This window comes from Phytophthora infestans, genomic scaffold (assembly GCF_000142945.1).
Source record: "Phytophthora infestans T30-4 supercont1.2 genomic scaffold, whole genome shotgun sequence".
NCBI classification, from domain to species: domain Eukaryota; phylum Oomycota; class Peronosporomycetes; order Peronosporales; family Peronosporaceae; genus Phytophthora; species Phytophthora infestans.
In genome coordinates this window covers 4,714,695-4,738,750 of record NW_003303757.1, presented here as the reverse complement: position 1 = coordinate 4,738,750, position 24,056 = coordinate 4,714,695, and the positions used below count along the sequence as shown (strand labels likewise).

The window sequence follows — 24,056 nt, the reverse complement described above, 5'->3', positions numbered from 1 at the left end:
TTGTCTCGGCAACAACATTAAGTCCTTCTGCTGAGACATGTGCGTCGAAGTTATCAAGTATAAGCACTGATGGTGCCTCGATCTCGAACTTGAGCAGCTCTCGTACATATATCGCCCACACTTTGGCATCCATCCAACCGTTCTGCTGCACTGAGTATACATGACCAACCGGATATGTTGGTGGCTCCTCTTTTTCGATAGATCCACCTGGCTTCGCACGTAGAATAAAAAGAATCGGAAGTTTCTTTCCTTTAAACATTTATTATATTTAGTAAAACAAAAAATAATGCAAAAAAATAAAAAAAAATACGAACCGTCAGCACGAGCTGTTATAACAGCAGTCAATCGCCCGGAGTGTTTTTGGGTCCGCTTGACCTTGGCTGATCCTTTCCGACCTTTCAAAGCCCAAATTTTTAAAGGTGGCATATCGAAATACACTGCTGTTTCATCGACGTTGTAGATTGCGTCTAGAGGAAATGACCCATATTCATCCCAAAACTTCACGGCAAACTGCCAATGCGTTTCGATCATTTCGGCTTGATTCTTTTTTGCGAACTGTGGCTTTTGCACTGTAAATCCATGACTATCACACTATTAAAGAAAGTAATTTTATAAAACCAACAAAATTAAAAGACATTACCGTGCTGCAAACCGCTGACATAGTCTCATTAACGCACTTAGACCCTTCTCATCGCTTTCCTTACCAGCAAGATACGTTCGAAGCCATCGCGGTTGCTGCTCTTTGAAATATTGAATCATTAAACCTGTACATAAATACTAAAAAACTAGCGGTTTTAGGTCACAATGTAAAATAAACTAATGACAAGACGGTTTACCCCTTCTTCTCGCCGCACATCCTTCATAAAGGTTACCAAATCGTGTGAGAAGGATATTAACGGCGCAGCGCCCTGGCCCTTCAAGGTTTTGCTGGTTTGAGCACCTGCAAAGTCTTGAATGTTCTCCTTATCGTCTAGCCAGTCGCGAAGAGTCGTCCGAGGGATATTTAGTCTCTTTGATGCGGCTTGGCAGCTTCCTAACGCCTCAGCAGTCGCGATTGCTTCGCGCTTGGTTAGAATTGTATAGGAGCGCTGGGGCGCCATTTCCAAAGTGATAAAGTTTTTAACTGTACATGTAATGCTGCCCGTAGGAACCAGTCAATTCCATTTACTCGTTCATTGGCTAAAATAAAAACTTGCTCAAATCTTTTATTTTGAACTTCAAGTGTTCGTCGCGGATTTGTATGGTATGGCGGATTTCACCGTCGTTGTCTGTAATTAGGACGATTTGATAGAGAGACAGAAGAAGCAAAGCAAACTACTATATGAGCACATACTCGACGCCACGAGTCACGATTCTTCCGTAGCCGTACCGGTAGTTGCAATTTAAGCCTTGTGCGCCAGGTATGCCTCCAGCATGCTGGTAGTGGCGCTGTTAAAACCCTTGACGGGAGCATTCTCCGTACGTGAAGCGCTCAACTGGGCACGCACCTGCTTAGCCAGCACCTTTCCGAGTTCCACGCCCCACTGGTCGAAGCTGTTAATACCCCAGATGGCACCCTGCACCACGGTACGGTGCTCGTACAGAGCCAGAAGCTGGCCGGTGGAGAACGCGTCCAGCTTCTTGAAGAGCAACGAGATGGACGGACGGTTGCCCGGGAACAGCTTGTGATTCTGGAGCTTCTCCGGCACACCCTCAGCCTTCAGGTCCTCAATAGACTTGCCACGAGCTAGAGCGTCCGGCTGCGCGAAGAAGTTGGACATGAGCTCGTCGTGGTTCGACACAGGCTCGCCGGCAAGCTGCACGGGGTTCTGCGACTCACAGAAGCCCAGGAAGTCGCAAGGCACCACACGACCTTGGTGGATGAGCTGGTAGAACGAGTGCTGGCCGTTCGTGCCAGGCTCACCGAAATTCACCTCTCCAGCCTGGAATGGGAGGTCCACGCCCTCCACAGTCACGCGCTTGCCGTTGCTCTCCATGTCCACCTGCTGGATGTGTGCAGCGAAACGTAGTAGCGCCTGCGAATACGGCAGTAGAGCGCGCGAGCTGTGGCCCAGGAACGACGAGTTCCAGACACCAAGCAGACCCATGATGACCGGCAGGTTATTACGCAGCGGAGTCTCGAGCAGATGCTTGTCCATGGCATGAGCACCAGCCAGGAACTTCTCAGTAATGTCGAAGCCGTATTGCAAAGCCAAGGGCAGGATACCCACGGCGCTCGTGACGCTGTAGCGGCCACCGACCCAGTCCCAGAAGCCGAAGATGTTGGCGCGGTCAATGCCGAACTGCTGCACAAGTGGCACAGCTGAGCTGGCCGCCACCATGTGCTTGGCCACAGCGTCCGCCTCGCTCGATCCCTTCTTGGTGAGGTCGTCCACCAGCCACTTGCGCAGCGTGCGGGCGTTTAGCATAGTCTCAGCAGTAGTGAAGGTCTTGGACACGACCACTACAAGTGTCTCCTCGGGGTTGAGGCCACTGGTGGCACGGGCCACATCCACGGGGTCCACATTCGCAAGGAAACGGAGGTTGCGGCCCTCTGCAGCGGCCTTAGCCACGGGTTCGTAGCGCAGCGACTCAAACACGAACTCGGGGCCGAGGTAGCTACCGCCAATGCCGATAGAAATGACGTTCTTGAGCTGCTTGCCCGTAGCACCGACGAGCTTTCCGTCGCGCACGTTGCTGGTGAAGGCGCGGATGGCGTCCAGCACCTCGTGCACATCGGGCACGACGTCGTGGCCGTCCACAACGATCTTTTCGGTCTTCGGGGCACGCAGGGCCATGTGCATGACTGCGCGGTCCTCCGTGGCGTTCACGTGTTCGCCCGAGGCAATGGCCTGCAGCTTCTTCTTGAGCTCAGCGGTCTCCGCCAGCTCGAAAAGCAAGTCCAGCGTCTTGGACGTGGCGTTCTGGCGCGAGAAGTCGAGGTAGATGCCCTGCTGCTCCGTGCGCATGGCGGCATTGCGCGCGTCGTCATTCAGCAGCTCGCGCAGGTGCGTAGACTTGATCTCGGCGGCGTGCTCAGCCAGAGCCTTCCAAGCGGGTGTGTCGTTAATCATGGTGAAGAAGAGTGTGGGTCTACGAACTTTGCGAGCTTGAGCGCAAATTGTGGAATGAGTGAGGATCTTAATGACGTTGCCGATTTTGCATGAAAAGTTTGGGAGGTTGAGTATTACTGACGCAGTTGAAGTGGGGAGGGGTGTTGACTAAAGATTTGTAAGTTTTGTAAGGATAGAAGCGTTTGGCAACTGTAATGTGAAAGCTAATAGTATATGGTTTAAGAGAGATAAGAATACATTTCGATTGCGTAAATTGTAAGCGGGTGCTGTTGACATAACCAAGTCCGATTGGTGGCGCATAAACCCAAGCGAGACATTCGCGAGATGACGGGGTTGACGAACCCAGAGATTCGCTGCAGGAAGCTCACAATTGCTGCTGCTCGACTTTTTGATTTCCATCACTCTGTCCTTTTGTAGAGCTACGTCAGCGTCTCTTTGCAGCATCCTCCGTGTTGATTCTGCACAGATTGACAGGCTACACACGAAGCCGGGCTCGGATCGGATATGTAGCCGCATTATCGGACGGCAGATTCCGATGCTTTAATGTGGACCGCGAAGCATGAGGCGCCTCACAAATGTGGGTCGCCGATACAGTAGTTAGGGTAACATCACGGATAACATTCTGCTTCGTTTAAAATTATTAAATTTAAATAACAGTAATTGGCCGATTCCGGACACCAGTCCGGATGGTCGCCATACGGAATGACTGAGTCATGCCGGGTGGAATCCGGCCAATCACGGTCGGATTATTTTTTCCGGATGACAGTGGATAGGCTTAAATAACAATTCAATGAATTGCAAATAGGTGGCTACCTTGCGACAGTCTTCTTCGCTGTTCATTCAGCGATTTTCAAGCGTACCCCTCAAGCCTCCAGCCACAGCTCCAACTCCAGACCACGGTGCGTGCCTTCTCCGACCCCAACGCCCCCGTAGCTCAGCGGTAGAGTGGGAGACTACGTCTCCAGGCCGCTGGTTCGAATCCAGCCGGGGGCAGATAGTTGTAAGCTGTGCTGCGTGGATTGTGTTTGTGCTGTACTCTGTGGTGTGTTTGCAATAGCTGGTGCTGTGCTGTGTGCTATGGAGCGACGCGTGTGATGCGGTATATGTATGTACATGCTGTGATGTGCATTTGCTCGTGTATTGCTGGATTGGGCGTGCTGTGCTGTGTGTTGTGCGTATGCTGCAGTGTTGTGTTGGGCTGTGCATGTGCATGTGCTGCTATGTTGTGTACTGTGTGCTGTAACATGTTGTGTGCATTGTGTGTGGTGTGTGATGCTTTGTAATGTAGGCTGTACTGATTGCTGAACTATCTACTGTGGTGTACTGCCTTAGAATGGTGTTGATGCTGGTGAGTGCTGTTTGCTCGTGCTTATGTTTGCTGAACTGTGCTGCCCAACGGCTTGTCAATCCAAGTCAACTGCTGACCACAGATGCGATGGAGGTGTGCAGGCATCTACGAGGGACCCACTGGATTTCAAGATAAGATACTGTGCTCCAAGCGAGCGATACGCTTCAGGATGCGGCGTACGCAGCAGGCGCCAGCGCTTGCGAAGGGACGAAGCTTTGCGAGTTGGTTTCTTTTGGTCGAAGGCGTGGAGACGCTGGTTCGCGGCTGTATCCAGCTTGAGTGCCAGCTCCCAGACTACGTGCTTCCAGGCACTGTAAGCTGCGACGTCGGCTCGTGGAGGCTCCTCTGGGACTTGGTACGGCTTCTGGTACAGTACCATCATTATGTTCACTGCTGCCTTTGCTTCGGCACGCTGGTTTTGTTCCTTCTTACCTTTAACCGTTTGCCATATGTGGTTAGTGTACCAGATGAGCAGGCATCCAGCAAGGGTGGACGCTGATGCTGAAGCTGGGACGACAACCTCAACAGCCGTAGGTAGCTGTGGTGACTGCTGTTGCGTCTGAGTACTCCCTAAGGCCTGGCTCTGCATCTGGGCTTGCGAGTCTTCAAGGCGACCAAGTCGCTCGCTAATGTTCACAAGCTGGGCTAGCATGTTGTTAAGAGTGGATGATAGCAGCGTGTCGTTACCAGCGACGGCATTGCTAGGCTGCACGTGGTTTGCCGTCTTCCAGTGAGCTCTCAGGTACGCCCCCCACTCACAGCATGTTCGTATCGTGATGCAGGAGCCAAGACGAGCGTTTGAAGAGGCGATACCGCGATGCAGCTCGTACATGTAGCGCGACGAGACCGAGGTGCTGGTGGTGTTTTCGATGTGGATGCGAACCTCATCCATGTGCATTAGCAGCGATGCAGCCGTGCAATCAACGACGTCCAATGCGACATTAAATCGAGCGTCCTGGAAACCAAGTACGTGGCGGTACAGCTCGTCTCGAAGGGTCACAAGCTGACCAAACTCCAGTACCGTCAAACGCTGCTGTAGGTCACGAATTGTCGGCGTTACCACAGGTAGGTCTGGAGCTTGGTACCCTGCTAACACTTTGGCTACGCTCTGATCCTCCTTTGTTGTCGTTCCAATGTAGGCAAACGCCTTGGTTAGTGACTCCAACAGCCAAGCCCCGCGAGTAGAAATCCACTGAATCGACAGCTTCGGCGACGCATTGGCGTACGCAGCGGCTCCACGGCAAATGGAGTGGCTGGTCATATTCGGCGTCACCGTTTGGCTGAGATCAGGAGGCATCGACTTCAACGAATCTCTAATGACCTCGGTAATATAACTTGCGATATTTGGTCTCTCTCTCTCTCGCTTTTGGGGCGGCTCCGACGTGCTGTTATCGTCTTCTAATAGTTGACCCCAGTACAAAACAGCTTCCTCTTGTGAATACGGTTTATTACCAGGAAGGTCGGACTCTGTGAAATTAGGTGCCAACGGAAACAAATATTCGGAGGGCTCGTCGTAGCAGATAAACAGCAACCCGAATGCGTGAAGCATACACTGCTGCCATCTCTCCGGGGACTTATATATTGAGACGCCTTGAACCATAGAGGTTTTGATCCTGGCAATGTGGAGGAAAAGCTCTCCAGAAGCTGAAATCGAGAGCTGTTGTTTACGTGCAAAGCAGGTATCGACAGCTCTTCCAAATGTATGCCACATCATAGTCAACAGAGCCGCATCATGTACAGACTTCAAACCGGTAGCCACGTCAGCTTTCGCAATTAGATACCCAACGAGTACACTTAGATCATCCACGTTACACCCAGGAGCGTCATTGGTTTGCACATTTGCGCGCAAATTCCTCTCTTCTATGTAACTAGCCATTTTGTCCCGAATCTTGGCAATTCTCTTAGGGTCACCAAGAGAGTTGGTGTAGCGCTCGCGAAGCATGTTCACAACTTGTGAAAAATACCCTAGCGCTGTCGATTTTGCTAGTAGTCCATCCGCCGCTCTCGCCTTGTTGCTTTTCTTCGTCTGTATGTAAATCGAAAAAGCTGTTAGCAATGAGTACATGTTCTGGGTCGGGAGACTAGCTAATTCTCTATGAGCTTTATGTATGCCATCTAAATCGACTCTCGATAATCCTATTGAAGTGAGGAACTCCTCAAACATCTTCTCCGCCGCAATCTCTTGCCCTATTGTGCCAGCAGGAGTGTCCAGACCTCGCGAAGCTCTCCTCATTGCCTCTCGCAGTGTGAATCCCGCGCGTAATGCAAGCTGGTCGGTTGCATGGCGCCTCATCGTGAAGTTTTAGTCTATATTTACTCTTCAACCGCATGAATTTTTTATCTGGTACAGACGCCTTTTACGCGATAATACATGATGTGACTTGATTTTACTAAGGCGTCTTATCGCGAAATGTCGAGAAAGCCGGACAATTCCGGAAATAAGCTGGAATAACTACTCCTACTCCTAAATAGCGGTTATGGGTGGTTGAGCAATAAAGTCATGCTGTCCAGCGATGGCTGTGGATTTTTTAGCCTACAGTACGGGGTGGGGTCTCCCGTCAGGAATATACTTATCCTACAGCAAATTCAAACATGTATTTCCCAGTCCTGCTCGAGTAATTGGATTCATGATTGACTTGCCTATTCAGGTACTAAATTTCGTTCTCTCTCGTCACCACGTAGCCTTTGTGGTGGTTGTCTAGACACTCTCAGGAAGGACAGTTAACGAAGAGGCGAGTCAGACACTAGGGGGCCTTTAATTTCTCTTTCTGCTGCCTTCCCATTGTCGATAAGTGCTGGTGTTTTGCCCTTGCTACTAGCAAGGGCCCAGTGCTAGTGGCACTAACTTAGTGTTGTTAAGTTCATCGTGTGTTATGGGGTGCGACGCCGAAAGACGAAGTGCGAGGGCTCACTCAGCGCTTCAACTTTCTCAAACATTGAAGGCTTCAATGCGAAGCCGGCAATTGGTCCGCGAAGAGAGGCTCCCGGCACAGGTCAGGTTTGAGACCCATGACTCATGGGTTATGGCATGAGCAGCAGGATTACCTTACGGCATCGCTACATATCGTGGAATACTGAGCGTAACTGCAGGAAGCTCGCCATTGCCTGCGGCAAACGTCTACGGCGCTGATTATCTACTTGAAGAATTATCTACTGACTAGCAAAATGCAATGACGCAACGAGGAAGGATGCCATGATGACACCTGAGATGGATACATTTACCTTAGTTTAATCGGTTAATACCTATTAAAATTGTAGGATTGGAATCAGCTTACAAGCAGTTTTAGTTTTAAAGCTGTGGCTGTTTGCTGTTGGGTGATAGAAGCAATTTTAGTTTTAATCACCCAACAGCAAACAGCCACAGCTAAAATACGTCAGTGCCGTTGCTGGCAGAGACAAGCATCGAGAAGCTCTTTAGAAGCCCCACCAACAGAGTCACCGTCGAAGGAGAGGCCGTCAGAAGCCAATTGGACTGATTTTGGTCAAGCAGATGGCTCCATTCTCAACAGACGCTTCCACCACGCACAGCTCGCGGCCACCACGTCCATCGTCGATCCCCGAGCCAGAAACCGTGTCTTCGGTTTGGGAGCAAGCTGCCGGTCAGCACCACGACGTAACCATGCAATTACCAAAGAAGAAGAAGAAGAGCTACAGCACCAGCAACATGAAGAGACTTGCATCGACGACGCCTCGCCACAAGCTTGAAGCCTTTCGAGCCACACAGCTGGTGCTGTGGCGTCGACGCTACTTTGAGGGCATTTTACGCTGGGAAGCTGCGCTCCGGATGGTATTCGTAGACTTTCCGAAGCTGGCCTTCAGGCGCATCGACGGCGCGCGCACTATCGTCTCGTTTTTCTTCGTGTACGTGATGCTGCAAGCGCTGGCGATTCTCTGGGGTTTCTTGTTCAATGTCGGAGCGGTTCTGGGCGAAAATGTGAGCACGGTCGTCACGATGCCATTAATACAAGCCGTCTGCGTCCTCGTGGTGTACGTATCGGTCATGGGTATCGTGCTGTCTTTCGGACGGGCAACGTGGATCCTCACGTGGCAGTCGTTGCAGAATTTCCCACTAATTCGACGTATAATTGCGTGCGAGTGCAGCCCGCAGGCAGTTATCCTCACAGTCGCCATGCCCATGCTGATCATCCTACCCAGCTTAATAATGGTGCCTTCGCATTGTAGCAGCGCGGTGCTACCAGGATCGTCGACTCTAGTCCAAGCCATGTGCGAGGAGTCATATTTAAAGCTGTTGACCGACAGACATCCGGTATTTCAGCGAGCATTGCGTATATCGACTGCAATTGCTATCTGCCAGTTCATTCAGCTCTGTCTGGAGATCCTGCCACGATGGCGTTCAGCACTTGCAGGTCTCACCACCGTAAAGACATTTTTCTTGGGAGGATGGCTGCTAGGCATGAACTTCCTGGGTGGATTGTGGACTGTCGAATGGAGTGCGCGCCACTTTGGATTAAAAATCACGCCGCTTAGCGAACTCACGAATTATCAGTGGGAGATTTTTGGCATGGCATTGCTCGTGGGGTGGATTCTCTGGTTCCTGGCGATTACTTGCTTCACACTTCCCAATGTGAAGGAGTGCGATTCCAACAAAAAAGCACTCTGTGGCTTCTTTGAGCGGCTCAAATTCACCTTCGTCGTAGGTCAGGGCATTGTGTTCTTCCGTGCGTGTGTGCATCCGCACATGGGCTTCGTTCACGCACAACTGGAACTTACTATCATCAACTTGCTGCTACCGTCAATCTACGTGGTATCGCTCATTTGTCTCCGAATGGTGAGTCTGCTGAGTGTGCGCGCGGTGACTATTGATGGCCCCTTGGCGCTAGGCATGTCCGGTATCGTTTTTATTGGCTCCAAGATGACTGAGAAGCCCCACGTCTTTGTTGTAGTAAGCTTGTTCGTTTTCGACCGCTTCTTACGCTCAGAAGCCGCTTCATCGTTGAGTGAGATGGGACAAACTCTTCAGCAAATGCTACAAGAAACATCGTCTGACAAGAAAAAACCGCTGCTGGGTCATCGTACTGCCAAGAAATTTGTGTACCTTGCGCTTGCTATTTTGCTGCTGTTCGTAGGTGCCATTTCGGGATTCAGTGTGCTGTCAGTGATGCAGAAAAGCGCGAAGTGGTTCCCTGACGCCACGTCGGTGGAATACGAAGACAACTCGATCCATATTCATCACACGGGAGTTGTGAAGTTGCACCTTGGGCTTGCAAACAAGACCAATCCTGCAATCACGGTGGATGATCCGCTCTATGCGAGCTGCTCGAACCGCTGGAATGGCTTGAGCTTGATCGATTTGGCTTTCTTCGCTGAAGCTGCCTACTTTAATCCGTTGTCTAACGACACGGCCGAGTTCATTTCGACCATTTTCGACAACGAACTGGGAGATATTCACGTTCATTTGCCTGCGTTGAATACCAAGACTGGGTCAAAGCTCGACTTCTTTGAAGCTTACATCCCGAAGCTCAACACTAGCGTCATTTCGGTGCGCGGCACGGACATCTGGAGATTCACGGATTTCGTGGAGGACGTCAAGATGTTTTTCGAGCCTGTGGTGTTTTCGGTGCTATCATCCATTTTCCCGACCATTCGCATCTGGCCTGATGTGACGTTCTCCACGTTGATTGAGCTGTACAGTGAGATGACCGGGTTGTTTGGCTTGCAGCATGAATCGTGGTATTATCACGAGCTGTTGGACTACGTCACTTCACGCACGGACCGGAAGGTGGTGCTCACCGGTCACTCAATGGGCGGTGGTATCGCGCGACTCGTCGGATCCATCGTCGGGACGACATCAGTAACGTTCTCACCGCCTGGGTTCGTGCAAAGCTACAGCAAATTGGTTCATCATATTGGAGGAACGTCGATGAAGGTGGACCGCACAAGCCTGCACCATCGGAACTTTGCTGTGGTGCCCGAGTACGATCCAATTACAATGATAGACGCGCAAGCTGGAATGACGCAAAAGATTTCGTGTGATACGCAACATCTTTCGATGCAGTTATCCTGCCACATGCTCGAAGGAACGATCTGCAACCTGGTCGAGCACTGTGGCTCGCCCAGACGACGCATTTCGTCATGTCACTTTAAACACAACATTGCTGGGGCCACCGAGGATATGCTTCCGAGAGTTCTTGCGACTGTATCCAAGCCCGAAATCTACGTTTCGTTCGGCGTGACCGTATCGATCGTGCTCTCCATGTTGCTTCGTCGCCGTCATCGCAAGCTGCGCATACCATTATCTTCTCCGTCTAACCGCAGAAAGAAGAACGATCTCTCGGCTCGTTTTCCACACAGCTCAAAAGATCTACAGCCGCCTCATCCATCATTATACGTTCGGCGCAACTCCGTTATTTAGTTTAGATAATATCACTTCATGTTGCCAACAAATAAATCTGGAAGTGTAATTGAAAGTTGTTTCTGTTCTCGAACACGCTGCTGCCGGTCCTTAGATTTCCGCTTCAACTCAATGTTCCGCTGCGCTAGGGTAACATGAGCCCTTAAAATTGGGTCGGTTTCCCCCTGATTTACGCTGAGGATACCAGCGGTAAAGGCTGGAATGTTGATTTGCTCCTGGTGGCGTCGCCTTCGTTCTTCCTTAAACAATCTCTGCTTTTGAAGGCGTTCTCTCTCGACCGCCTTCAGCTCAGCACGGATCTTATCGGCATGGTTGAGACGGACTTGGGTCTCATTGTCATCACTTTGAATTGTGAGAAGTCCTGACCGCTGATCAAGAGGAGGGAGGGTATTTCCGGCACGTGGTTGTTTAACTAATTTTCCTTTTTGGCGCTGTGTAGAACGTTCTGCCTTGCTTGTTATGTTCAAACTTCGTCTCTTGTGCTCCAATTGATTAGATATTGGTGCTGGTATCATTGATACACACTGACTTAGCGTGGGTAAGTCTGCACTGGGTCGTTCATGCGGCGTGATTCCTACCGAGACAAGACGAGGTAACGAGGGGAGATCGTCACCATGGCGGCGATTATGTCGTTTTGTAATACCCACGTTTGGTGTTCTTAAACTCGCGATTCTTGGTGACTGAACATTTGATTGCTGCTGCTGCTGAAGTCCCAGAATTGTAAACGATGCATTCAATCTTGATGCCGATTGCGGCTGTTGCTTGGGCTCAGCAAGATGATGACTTTTACTCTTCTCGTGCTTTTGCTGTAGGTATAACAATCCAGGCAGCAGCGCATGATCACACCCAGGAAACGGACATACGTAGACCTGCGATAGAATCGACCTCGCGAGACAACTCTCGTGGAAAACATGCTGTGAGTACCACAAAACACAAACGCATTAAAACATACCCAACCCAACGTGGACAATAGTACGCACCCCACACAATGTCGAACGCAAAGCCGCTTTGATATTAAGACTCTGAGCACAGAGGGAGCACGTCGCCCCAGGAGCACCAAACGTTTTAGCGCTTTCAGCGCTGACTTTGGTCCCAGAAATGACTTTCAGCAGATAGTCTTGTATAGGATGTTCTTTATGGTCAAGTTGCAGAAGTACATCGTAATCGTTCGTTGAGAGCTCTCGAGATTCCAAGTCTCGAATTAAATCAGAGTTGAGAGCTACCAGAGGCTGATTTTCACGGAGTGCTGGTACCCATGGGTCTGGAACGTTCGGCTTCATCACAAAGGCGTGGTTCAAGTGGACATTTGACTTGAAGCATCGCGCGCACAAGTCCACGTTCTTGCACTGGACGCAGCGATATCGCTCGCACCGAATTGGCTTCGTCTTGCATTTCCTACACGAAGCTCCCTTATGGACATTTGGAGCTCTGTTAGCTGCTTCAATCGCCTTCCGTAGTGCTGTCAGTGCTTCACCGCCCCAATCCTGGCGACACAACGGACAAATGATGTTTTCTTTCGATTGACGTCGACTTTCTCCAAAAACTTTCATACACTCAATGTGGAAATTGTTGCCACAACTGCAGTGACGAACGCATATCAGCTTAAGCGAAACTTACGTCCACACAACTACAGCAGATCATGCACGTACCCTGTGCGGCAAAATGTGAGCGGCTGGTTATCATCCATGTCCTCCTGGCAAATAGCACAGACTTCACCCTCGACCAGCTCGTGCCTGTCAACGTCTACATCATCGGGCTCTTTGCTTGCAACTATTTCTTTGCGTTTCTTCGTGTAAGGCTTTCGCTCCGACCTCGATTTCTCCCTGTACCCGCCTCGAAGCAACGTTTCTATCTACAACACCAAAAACCGACGACAACTGTGAGTGACAGTCCGCACTTGATTCCATGTCACTTTACCTCCGAATCAAGAAGTGACTTTTGCCACACGATAGGCGTCGTCGGCGGAACTCGTAGGACTTTGAGCATCACGAACAGGATGTGGATACAAATGTCGGCCGTACCACAGCTGCAGGTCTGAATGGACCCTATTAACACCTTGTACTTCTTGTCGCAGTTCTGCTCCTGAATCTGTAGAGATCAATCAAGCCGTTAGATTGCTGGCTTCAGCTACTGAAAATGGGCCGGTCTCACCACATAGGACGTTGGGCCCGTCGTCTGCACCAGGTACATGGTGGTGTTTAGTGTCTGCTCGATGTGCGCCGCCACCTCCTCCGATAACTTTGTTCGATACGGCACCAGTCGGCTCATGGTTCGCTCCCTCAAACCCAAAATGGTTCCCGCATCGAGTGCGGAATCGAAAGAGTGATGGTCACTTCAACGTCATTTTCCACCTGGGCCCACGGGTTTTGTCAAACTGGACCCGCGGGTCACTTTGTGCCAAGTGGCGTCATTTCACAACACGCACCTTGTCGGAGGAAGAGACAACCATGAATGACCCGCTGGAATGGTACTACGAGATCCCCGTTGTGTCACGGCTGTACCTCACAGGCTCCTTCCTCACGACCACGGCATGTGCACTGGACTTGGTGTCGCCATTTTCACTCTATTTCAACTTTAACCTCATCTTTTTCAAGGGACAAGTACGTGGAGCTAAGCACCTGGTAGTATTGTGCATTGGCATTAACTCTTTTGTGTATTCATGGCCATTTGCAACAGGTATGGAGACTTTTGACCAATTTCATGTTCTTCGGACTCTTCAGTCTCGACTTTCTATTCCACATGTACTTCGTGTAAGTTTCCACTCGAGTGCAGATGCTAGGTTTGTTCGCAATTTACTGACTTTGTGTGCACTGCGTTTTGCTTCGACCAGCGTTCGCTATTGCAGATTACTAGAGGAAGGATCCTTCCGAGGTCGAACAGCGGATTTTGTGTACATGCTACTGCTGGGAGCAGTCTTTATGATCGTACGTTCACGTGACGTATTTTTAAGACTTTGGTAATGGTGAAGGTGCTGACTTTGCTGGCTGTGATGCTAACATTTCGCAGTTAGTGGCACCATTCGTGAACATCCACTTTCTAGGATCGTCGCTAACGTTCATGATGGTGTACCTCTGGGGTCGCCGCAATGAACACGTGCGGATGAGCTTCTTGGGTCTGTTCCCGTTCACAGCACCGTATCTGCCATGGGTGCTGTTCTCCTTTTCTATTCTGCTGGGAAACAGCGCGACGACCGATTTGATTGGCATCATTGTTGGACATATCTATTATTTCCTGGAAGGTGAGGCGAAAGACGCGATGGATTTGTTGCTCAGAATGATGACGAAGAAATTAACATCGTGTGATAATTTGGCAGACGTTTACCCTACGATTGCTAGCATTCGAGGCTGGAAGACCCAGCGACCGCTTGCAACTCCTCGTATCATGTACGTTCAAGATTGGTTTGACACGACAATAATTTTTGAGAAGGAGTATCTGACGACTCCTATTGTCTGTATTTTGTCTTTGGAATAGCCGCTACCTGTTTGATCCGCGCCCTGTAGCTGTTGATGGCGAGCAGGTCATCAATGATTTCGGCGGTGTAGATGACAACGATCACCCGCACGCAGAGTGAGCAGGACTATTGACCTCGAAACAAGAATCAATTTGAAGATAGAATGGCTGTAATCTTTGCTTATCGCCTGCAACGGCAATAGTTGCTGATTAAGAACTAGTGATGGGAATGTAAACACTTCTGCTGTTTCAATGGTAAAGCTGATAATTAGATAACAGTTGTGGACTGTGCCTAGCAGACTGAAGAGATCGATCAATACTGTTGGGAAATGTTCAGCTTCGTTCGCAAAACTAAAAGCAACTTTTTGGAGAGAGGTCTGTTCACGTGGCACGGGATAGATATACTGCTCTGTGCAGTCAATGATGGGGTGAGAAGACGATCTGTTGCGCTCACCAGGTCTGGCTAACCGCCATCAACGGAATCAGCGAATTCCGAGCTTCGGGCACCTGCAGCATCATCAGCAAAGAGTGTCGGTCGTTCTCATCCCAATCATCCTCCGAGGATTCTCCACGCGGGGTGGAGTTCGCACTAGTATCCGGCGACTTCTTGTGAGCGATAGCCTCAGCGCCAGGCGGGTGGTTATTGGAGACAGCGCGTCTCAGCATGGTCGGCATTCCCAAAACAAACCGCGAAGTAATAGCCGACGTTGCATGCTGGGGCGTAACAGAATCTTCGTTGCTCGTATCCTCCTCGCTGCTGATATTGCTGCGCTGGGATTTAGCCTCAGGAGAGTCCAGTGGGCAGCTAGGCTTTGTCTTCATCTTGTCCATGGCGCTGGCTCTGATGTGCTTCAGCGACGGGATGGCAAATTTCTTGCCGTTGTTTGGTACAGCATTGGTCTCCTTCTTCACGGAGGAATCGGTGCTGGACCTTGACAGCGATGGCACACAGTCGACTGGAGCTGCCGCCGCGTTTTTCCCGCTGTTCGCACTGTTGCGCTTCAATGCCGTTGGGAGCTTAACTGTGGACAAGTTGCTCTTGATCTTGGAGGCTGCAGATGCCGCTGCAGCCGAAGAAGCCGTGGCAGAGCGGCGCAGCATTGGCGTGGAGAATATGCGTCGTTTCGTCTTGGCCATGAGATCCGCTGTCGGACCGGCGTCTTGTACACTGAGAGTCAAGACCGTTAGAGCGTTGGGCACTGCTGGAGAGTACAGCTCTTGTGTGTCGCTTCCTGGAGAGTGAAGCGGGTCTAGGGCCATCGTCGGCTTTCTGTCGGGCATCGTTGGTGTTTGGATTGGTGCGTGAGCTTACGGTGCTTGCTGTAGCTTTGTATCGGCGTTGCCGGTCTCTGCACTTACCGTTCCTGCTCTTCTTCTCCGCTTTTCCGACGCGCTTGGCACCACAAATCGCACACTGCGAAAAGCAATGAGTGAAGAGAGGATTCCCTCTTTTGTTTTTCGACGCTCGAAGTGAGGAGCCATAGTGAAACGGACTGAATTACCTGCATTAATATTTCCGTAGCGGTTAGGACAGCGCGCCGCGCCTTTTCAGCGTTGCCCAACATGAAACAACACCCAGCGCGGTTTGGTCGTCCACACTGTTTATTGTACCTGTTGACAGACCTCCAGCTGCCATCCATACCGTGTGCTCCGGAGCCAACTGCGGGGCAAAAAAAGCGTAGGTAAAGCCCGGCTCTTAAGAGTTAAAGGTACTGAAAACAGCAGCGAACTCGCTTCGTCACACATGGCAAAAGTGAAGGTGCCATGCTGCAAATCGAACTTGATGTTGAGTTGTTGAAGTGGCTTGTTGACGAGAAAATAAGGCGTTAGGGCGAAAACCGATTTTGTTGGCAAGTCGCCAAATGCCTTCTTGCCAGCAGGAACGACTGCGTTCTGCCGGCACGCCAGGTGACGCGGACGTTAACGCCGTCTTCAAGCAAAAGTTTGCGATGCTGCGCTGCTCGACCATAAGGAACTACGCGCCAGCGCGAATTTTTGAGCTGGCAATCAACGCTACTTAAGATCCCCGGCTCGCTGGCGTTTGATTGCCACCTCGAAATCATCGCTGCAGCTGATGGCGCTCTGGATATTGATGATCTTTGTCAAAAGTTGAGAAAGTCATGCCTGGACGCTTCGCTATTTAGCGGCGGAGTCTCCTCGCTGGAGCTCGGGTAGTCGTCGAAGTTAGTCGTATCGCCCGCACAGGCTAAAGTCGGCACGAAAGGGGCTGCCACTTGCTTCAGCAGAACAGTGTCCCAGTCTACACTCTCGAACCACGCGTGCTGCTTGATCGTGTCGACTTCGCTCAACCGTTTACCCGGGTCACTCTGCAGCATGTTTCGAAGTAGATCCTTCAGTGTACTTTGCATAAACCGAGGCCAGTAGATCTTGCCCGACAGAATACGGTTATACAGCTCGAAGTGCGACTCGTTCTTTCGCGACGTAAATGGCGGCAATCCGATCACCATTTCGTACACGACGCAAGCAAACGCCCACCAATCCACGATACGAGAATAATTGCGTACTTGGTGAGATACCGTGAGCTGCTCCGGTGCTAAGTATTCCGGTGTCCCCACGCTGGACGAGGTTCGCTCATTCGGATGGCGAAGTCGTTTGACGAACCCGAAATCGACGACTTTCAAATGTCCGTTCGCGTCTAGCAAAATATTTTCAGGTTTTAGATCACGATACATGAAGCCGTTTGTATGACACGTTTCAATGAACACGACGAGCTCGGAGGCGTAGAATTTTGCTTCGTCGTTGGATAGCCGTCCTACAGCATGGAGTCGATGGAAAAGCTCCCCACCTGGCACAAACTCCAGGAGGAAATGCACGTGTGAGGTTGTGGCCAAACTCCCGAAGAACTGAACCGAGAAGGGATGTTGGAGTGCGGTCATCTGTGCCATTGCGTCTCGTTCGGCTTCAAGTTGCGGGATCATCTTTTTTACAATCACATCTTTCTTCTTGACCGACTTGAGGATGTAGTAAAGATTCGAGCGTTTGTGCCGAACCAGACGCACCTTTCCGAGCATGCCGGTGCCTACGATGTCTAGCAACTCAAAGTAGTTTTCTACGCTAAAGGGCTTCGGGGGCATGTCCAATTTCGTGCCGATCCAAGATGTGTCGTCACTTGCCTTGTCGCCTTGAACCTCCGGAGCTTCCCCATACCTGTAGTTCGAGTTTGACGCGCAATCGACAGACGCTGCACCGCCCATCTTCAATGCACGCCTTGAGATGAGGTTGAATTCATCTACTGCCAAGTCAATCGAGATCTCAAAATACAAATATCCGTTAGGCATCAAACTCCATTCCTTTGGTTACGAATAGGATAATATAACATCAGGATATTTGAAGATGCTGCACGATATAATAGACGAGTACTTGACTTGTCTAGGAGTCAGTTTTCTCTATCGGGAACGGGTGGGCTTCTGTGTTGAAGACGATCTCATCTAGAGACAGCATCGAATCGTCGGAAAACAGTAGGAACAGATACTTGAGCGTCTCGGCGATGAAGAAGCTCTCCATTTCGTTGCGGAAACCAATGTGAATGGGGCCTTTGGCCACGTTGCCAATACTCGCGTACCCGCCACGTTCTAACCGGCAGTTTTTCTCGAACGCTTTCATGATTTCACGGCCATATTCACGGTACTTTTCGTCCTTTGTGACTCGATACAGCACCATCAGACTCTCCACCGTTTCAGGACGCAAGAGATTAAACGCGTCGGTTGCACTGACGAGCAAATCCTCTTCGACGTTCTCCTTCATGTTGAAGTACATGATCTCAGGGGCGAGTTTAGCCTCCATTTGAGCGTACATTTGATAACAGGTCTCCATGAGCTGCTTTGCCAGTGTAAGGTGTTCCTCCGGCATACCGTTCTTGTATCCCAGTGCCAACATACCCGGTACAAAGCACACCAAGTGATCCATCTTAGGCTCAAACTTGCCGTATACGAGCTCGCCGATAAACACGAAGCCGTTGGGCTTAGATTTCCCCAAAAGCTTGTCTGTGATGCCATCCACTGCGGTCATATACTGTGTCTTGAACTTGTCGTCTTTCTTGCCAGATAAAAGCCACTACATAGATTATATAAACGAGTGATTCAGATCTTTGAGCTACGTCGACATCATAACAAGGCACGCGTACCTGTTTCAGCAGGTACTCGTAGTAGCTGTCGCCGTTTGCACCCAGAGTGATTTTAGAAGTTGTAATCTTTCCGCTCTCTTGACTAATTTGAACTGGCAACAGACCATTCGTGTACTTGTCCTCCACTTGCTTTGCTAGCTGTGCACGTAAAAACCGTTCAGTTAGTTGCGTCTGTAGTGCTTCTCAGCTTAAATGTTGAATTAAGAACGTACTGAATCGGAAATACGCTCGACTTGCTCTTGGTACTTTGGGTAACCAGTGAGACGAGCTAGATATTTGAACTCCATCTGCAACGTTCCCACTTCTGCTAATGAAGGAGCAGCCCGGGTGCGTTTGGTCTGTAGTAATCGACAGACAATCACATGTATCAGTCATTTATACCATTGCTATCTGCAATGTTGCAGGAATTGATCCAGATAAAAAGCGCAAAGTACCACAATATCAAAATCCTTCGCAGGCACACCATGATCATACACCTCAAACGCCGGTGACAGAGCCATTCCCAACTTATTTGCGATGGTAAGAAGGTGCACATGTCCCGACATGCAATACGACGACAATAGTCCACCCATCAAGCGAATCGTCGTCTCAAAGAAGCTGATGAATCCACTGAGGAAGATCCTCTGCTCCATATTGTTAGCGACCCATTCACTCGCTCGGTCGAACTCATCGAACATTCCAACGAGATATAGCGTGTCCAACGCATCCACCAAAGTCAATGCCATATCATGATCCGGCAACCCCGTGCCCTTGTACGTCTTAACATTCAACGAGTCATGACCGTACGCATACTCCGAATAGCCCTTCCAAGCCCATTGCACCATGTCGACCACCTGTTTCTGGTCCTCATTATGCTTTGAAGGGTCGTAAGGTGCTCGTCGTTGCTGTTCCTCCTCATACGTCGGGTCGCTGGCTGGCGGCACGAATTCGAACGTGTCCACAACCTGCGCAGTCCCCGGCGTGTCCTCCCCGTGCTCAATGCGACGCAGATGATTCATCCAGCCATTGTCAGGTTGATTATTAGTATTGCTGCGCTGTGTGCTTACGACGCTGGAGCTCCACATGACCCACTGGGCGACGATTCCGACACACAAGAGGCCTAGCAGCAGTCGCAGCACAACTGCGGTGGACATGGAGCGGACAGAGCGGGCGCTGCGACCACTGCTTCGACTGTAGCTCTTGGTAGGATACTGCTGTGGTGCTAAGGGGGGCATCGGAGGCTCGCGGGCATTGCTGAGGCGGCGTGCACGCGGCTCCATGTTTGAGGGGATCAATAATTTGGACAAAAAGGGAGTTCAATTGACAAGTCACTAAGATGAAGGAAGTCAGAAAATACTTTTGGCCAATAAAGAGTATTTTTTTTGCTGGTAACAGGATACTTCTGAACTGGTGGAGAGGGGGAAGGATGAAAACGCGGGCAGATGACGAGGAACAACTTGTTTATGCGTGTCAATTGAGAGCGTGTTGTGTCTGCTGGGCTGGCGGAGCGATGGAGGAAACTCTAATTATCTTTGCGGGCTCGGTGGACGCGTGTGCTTATTGAGAAAACGACGAGTGAGCGATCCGGGTCTTGCGATCGGGATCCTGATGCCCAAGGATGAAAAACAAAATGCGATCAGCAGTTAGCATTACACAAACTACTCGGATCTGGATATGGTTCGGCTTTTTGGCACAAGTTGACCCGGGCTCATCAAACATCACCTTTTGGTTGAGCACGGGCGAGTTATATGCTCGGTATTATAATACTACGTGGTAGTAGTAAATAAATGGTCTTGGTCCCCAGTGCTGGACTATGATAGATCTCTCTCACATGCAGCTCTCCATCTTAATCCAGTGCCGCGGATTTTTCAAGCTAAAAGAGGCGGATACTACAGTGACGGCACGGGCCCAGAATTCTTGCTGCGAAATAATGTCAAGTGAGATTATGCATACCCTTTTCCTGTCGTCGTGAAGACGCTGAACAGTTCATGAGCTAAAACTACAATTAGTGATGAAGGCTTACCGACATTCCTCCTTATAAACATCCTTTCTACATGGCGAAGAAAGATGGACACCGAATACACGTATACTGGCAGAAATAGCTTTTTTGGAAAGCACTTGAGCCCTGTGGAGCGCCTCGGTAACATGCTCGGGGAATTTGTTGCAGCCTCGACAGTTGATCGGCAAGGAGAACTCACCAAGACTGTATACAGCAGATTGATCTACATGGTATACCCAGAAGCAGGTATTCCGAAATAATCATTGTATTGCTGCTTCAATACAATAGTTTACACTTAATTATTGATTTTTACAAATTGGATGACTTTTTCCAATTAGTTATTTTGTATTTACAACAAAGTACTTTATTTTTTCGTGAAATCTAGTTTTTTCTGCTTTTTTTTGCGTAAATACGAAGCTCGGTCTCCAGACAGAATCGAATGGCTGTTAGCAACGGTCGCTCAAAACGCGAACCTGAGGCGCTCGTCTATCATTTTTAATCTTACCATGGCTCTCGCCAACACCTTCACGACCAAGCAAGTCTGCAGCTACTTTTTTACTGCCAGCTTGGCGACTTCCAGTCGGCCACCATGAAGCTTCAAGACGACAACGTAACGCTTCTCGATGTGCGCGATATCTTAGATGCGCTCATCGAGAAGCATTCCGTTGTGAAAAAGTATCTTGCTGCCGACGCAAATATTGTTAAGGACGTGGACTTCGAGCGAGCGTGCGTTGTAGCCCTGTCAGGCGCCGTGGACGAGATGACGAACGACCAGGAGCTGATGTTGCAGCCATTTGAGACGGTACCCGCAATTACGACACTGGACACCAGGCACGGACGCCCACAGGGCTTTGCCGACAGAGTCTTGGCGACTAGAAAAAAGCGGCGCGGTGCAAAGAAGGTATTTGATGGTGTGCTTTTCATCCCGCCGACGTCAAACACCGTGGAGCGTCTTTTAAGTGTGGCGAAACATACTCTTTCCCACCATCGCCAGCGTATGCTGCCTATTCACCTTGAAACCGTGTTGTTCCTGAAGATGAATCGGCGTTTCTGGGACGCAAACACTGTAGCAGCTATCGTGAACGCAAAGTAATGTGCAGTGCTGTACATCTAAGTAGTAAATTTTCCAATACACTACTATTGATGTCAATTATTTATTTCTTAAGTTGTAGTTTTTGTAGCAATAGCTTATTTTGGCATGGACCTATAATATGATTGCAATTGAATTATCGGAATGCCTGCCCAGAAGACCATACTGATGGAATTTTTGGAGCCTGTGTTTACCGCATTCGTCACCCTTTCAGTGACATTAGGATTTGCTTGGAGAAGGACTTGAAACCCGCTCGTAGCGTCGGGATTGCAAATATTCGTACGCGATCTTGACTGGAAGAGATGCGATGCATGAACCACGATCTCGTCGAGTATATGAGAACGGTTTAAAAGCACCAAGTTGAAGAATGATAGCCACGTTAACGACATGGACGAAATGGTGGACATCCTGGCAAGAGAGTTCGAAGTATTCTTAGGTGAAATCGTATTGGTCAACTCTTGCTTCTTTCTATCGAGCGAGAACATCAGTGATGGCAGATTCCTTTTGATTAATGGTATGAGTGCTACCAAGCTGAACCTCCCACAAGTAACAAGGACTCGGACAAAAGGCCAGAGAAATGTCACAAATTAGAATACTAATAGACGACGTTGATTTTGGAATTACGACTCGAATTTCGCTCCGTGTATCTCTATCCGCAATTGGGAACAAAAATGAACAGATCAACATCAGTGTTCTGCTCAAGAAAAAAAACTAACGACAAGTCCCTAGCGGAGGGCACCATGGCGAATATTCTGGAGAAAAAAAACTTGAAACCGCCATGGTTGCTTCGAGCTCACATAATTTCGAGCGATATTTAGAGTGAAGACGGACATGCGTGAGCTGACGCTTAAAAACGACGATTACGATTCCGTTAAAGCCAACGTGGGTACCTGGTACTTCTCTATATAGATATGGGATGGAAAGTCAGATGACAATGGAATGAAGCGAGAAGGTATTTGTCGGTGTTGGGTCGCACTCGCACCAGACTTGAATAGCGTCTTGTGTGCTGATTCTGTATTGTACAGTAATTGATTCGTGATTGTCTTCTCGATTGTTGGTGACGGGTCTCCTCGGGGATATGCTCATGATAATCGTTATGGCTATCTCGGATAACATGTTCGGGATTGATACTGAGATAAGAAGTAGCCTACATCGGTTGCTAGGCAGACGAAGGATTAGTTTTTTTTTTACCCCCAGTTGCCTGTAAGAATTCCTGTAAAATATTAACATGATTCCTGATCGTTGACTCGGTGGGCAAAGGGACATTTAAAAAACTACGTGTTCACGCGTTTTCTGACGCTCCCTGCATTGATGAGCGTTGTTTCTGGACGGTGTGAAAGCAGGTGTACTGGTCAAGAGTGCTTCATGACGAGGATGAAGAAACATAGTGTGATCAGTGTCAGCAACAAGAAGATGCACCGCTCAGGCCGCGTATTCCGCTGATATTTCTCTGCGCGCTCGAGCTGGCCCAGCCCGGATCGCATTCTCTCGACGACCTGGCAGTAAAAAGACAAGCACCGCAGAAAAGTTGGATTGTTTGCACTTTTGTTTGAGAGTAAGCGCGACTGTTATGTTACCTGCTCCATGTTGTAATCGATCCGGTCGATGAGCGTGCCTTGGTCAATCACCATTTCGGCTACTTCCTTGAACATGGTCGCCAGCGTCGCGACTGACTTCGCTATACGTTGAATTTCGATGTCTCGAGTCCGTATATCGTATTCGGTGTGATCCATTGCCAAGGCGGTGGCCTTACTCCCGAATCGAAAACTTCCACCTGTTGCCCCTTTTTCCATTGCATCTACGTCAAAAATCTCGCTCCCGAACTTCTGCAGCTGCAGTCGCTGAAGATACTCGCGCTGCCTCGTTCGAAACTGCATCGATATTTGCTGCAGTCGGCCTGCAATTGCGCGTTGTGTATTCAACCGAACGAGACGGTCTGCTGGTGATGGACTTGCCTCGCCCCCTACAAAAGCGCTGGTAATTTTCTTCAGTGATCGATCTGCCTTGTGGAACAACGCTGTGATCTCCTCAGTCAGGCAAATTATCTCGTGCTCTTGCTGGACCTCCGAATCATCGAATCGGATCATCAATCGTCGAGTATGTAGCAGCTGCAAATACTCCACTACATCAACAATGATAAACCACGATAATGACAGCAACCCTCAGTCATTAATCCTCTGAGATCAAACTCGCAAGTGACCTGTTGACAAATTCCGTACATTTAGCGTGCAGGAGGCGAATGGATTCGTCTGCGCTGTCAGCATAGCGTGTCCACTCTGGCTTGTGGACATCGCTGTGTTTTCCCTCCGGAAATTCATTAGCGTCTTGAAGTAGAGCCTTCTCCATCGCCTGCGACTTGCTTCTCTGCACCAAGCAATGCATTTCTCACATTAGATGGTGGCGATGATCTTGACACCTGCGTAATACGGTAATTACATTACCTGTTTCGAGAGAAACAACGCGCCGAGCAGCGGTGAATTGTCCAGCCGTGGCCGCATTTGAAAGCGCAGGTTGCGCTTGCGCAAATTCGCTCGTCGCTCCAGGAAGCGGCCCGTCAGATCGCGATACGCCATGACCAGGTCAACTGTGGAATTGGTAGAAGATCGGCAAACCGATCTTG

General features: G+C 49.7%; 8 protein-coding genes across 8 annotated transcripts; 2 read left to right on the top strand and 6 right to left on the bottom strand.

The window, feature by feature from the left end:
* Positions 1 to 1,203: 1,203 nt before the first annotated feature.
* Positions 1,204 to 3,200, bottom strand: PITG_01862 (glucose-6-phosphate isomerase; the record flags this gene model as incomplete). The annotated part of the gene is made up of 1 exon (XM_002908416.1): positions 1,204 to 3,200. The coding sequence occupies one exon, from the start codon at positions 3,051 to 3,053 to the stop codon at positions 1,383 to 1,385; it is 1,671 nt and encodes a 556-aa protein (XP_002908462.1).
* Positions 3,201 to 8,065: 4,865 nt separating this feature from the next.
* PITG_01860 (uncharacterized protein) lies at positions 8,066 to 10,811 on the top strand (the record flags this gene model as incomplete). Its single annotated transcript, XM_002908415.1, has 1 exon — positions 8,066 to 10,811. The coding sequence occupies one exon, from the start codon at positions 8,066 to 8,068 to the stop codon at positions 10,772 to 10,774; it is 2,709 nt and encodes a 902-aa protein (XP_002908461.1).
* A 696-nt stretch (positions 10,812 to 11,507) lies between these two features.
* Positions 11,508 to 13,042, bottom strand: PITG_01859 (uncharacterized protein; the record flags this gene model as incomplete). The annotated part of the gene is made up of 6 exons (XM_002908414.1): positions 11,508 to 11,512; positions 11,559 to 11,688; positions 11,737 to 12,352; positions 12,424 to 12,626; positions 12,692 to 12,862; positions 12,926 to 13,042. 6 exons carry the CDS (start codon positions 13,040 to 13,042, stop codon positions 11,508 to 11,510), a joined length of 1,242 nt encoding a protein of 413 aa, XP_002908460.1.
* A 160-nt stretch (positions 13,043 to 13,202) lies between these two features.
* Positions 13,203 to 14,386, top strand: PITG_01858 (Der1-like family, putative; the record flags this gene model as incomplete). Its single annotated transcript, XM_002908413.1, has 6 exons — positions 13,203 to 13,374; positions 13,451 to 13,524; positions 13,605 to 13,698; positions 13,781 to 14,012; positions 14,088 to 14,157; positions 14,246 to 14,386. 6 exons carry the CDS (start codon positions 13,222 to 13,224, stop codon positions 14,343 to 14,345), a joined length of 723 nt encoding a protein of 240 aa, XP_002908459.1.
* A 288-nt stretch (positions 14,387 to 14,674) lies between these two features.
* On the bottom strand, positions 14,675 to 15,860 carry PITG_01857 (uncharacterized protein; the record flags this gene model as incomplete). Its single annotated transcript, XM_002908412.1, has 3 exons — positions 14,675 to 15,494; positions 15,584 to 15,638; positions 15,836 to 15,860. 3 exons carry the CDS (start codon positions 15,858 to 15,860, stop codon positions 14,675 to 14,677), a joined length of 900 nt encoding a protein of 299 aa, XP_002908458.1.
* A 466-nt stretch (positions 15,861 to 16,326) lies between these two features.
* On the bottom strand, positions 16,327 to 17,439 carry PITG_01856 (cAMP-dependent protein kinase catalytic subunit beta, putative; the record flags this gene model as incomplete). Its single annotated transcript, XM_002908411.1, has 1 exon — positions 16,327 to 17,439. One exon carries the CDS (start codon positions 17,437 to 17,439, stop codon positions 16,327 to 16,329), a length of 1,113 nt encoding a protein of 370 aa, XP_002908457.1.
* Positions 17,440 to 17,614: 175 nt separating this feature from the next.
* Positions 17,615 to 19,627, bottom strand: PITG_01855 (mannosyl-oligosaccharide alpha-1,2-mannosidase, putative; the record flags this gene model as incomplete). Its single annotated transcript, XM_002908410.1, has 4 exons — positions 17,615 to 18,298; positions 18,369 to 18,506; positions 18,581 to 18,706; positions 18,803 to 19,627. The coding sequence occupies 4 exons, from the start codon at positions 19,625 to 19,627 to the stop codon at positions 17,615 to 17,617; spliced, it is 1,773 nt and encodes a 590-aa protein (XP_002908456.1).
* A 3,377-nt stretch (positions 19,628 to 23,004) lies between these two features.
* PITG_01853 (syntaxin-like protein) lies at positions 23,005 to 24,009 on the bottom strand (the record flags this gene model as incomplete). The annotated part of the gene is made up of 3 exons (XM_002908409.1): positions 23,005 to 23,558; positions 23,656 to 23,800; positions 23,878 to 24,009. The coding sequence occupies 3 exons, from the start codon at positions 24,007 to 24,009 to the stop codon at positions 23,005 to 23,007; spliced, it is 831 nt and encodes a 276-aa protein (XP_002908455.1).
* Between the last annotated feature and the right edge of the window lie 47 nt (positions 24,010 to 24,056).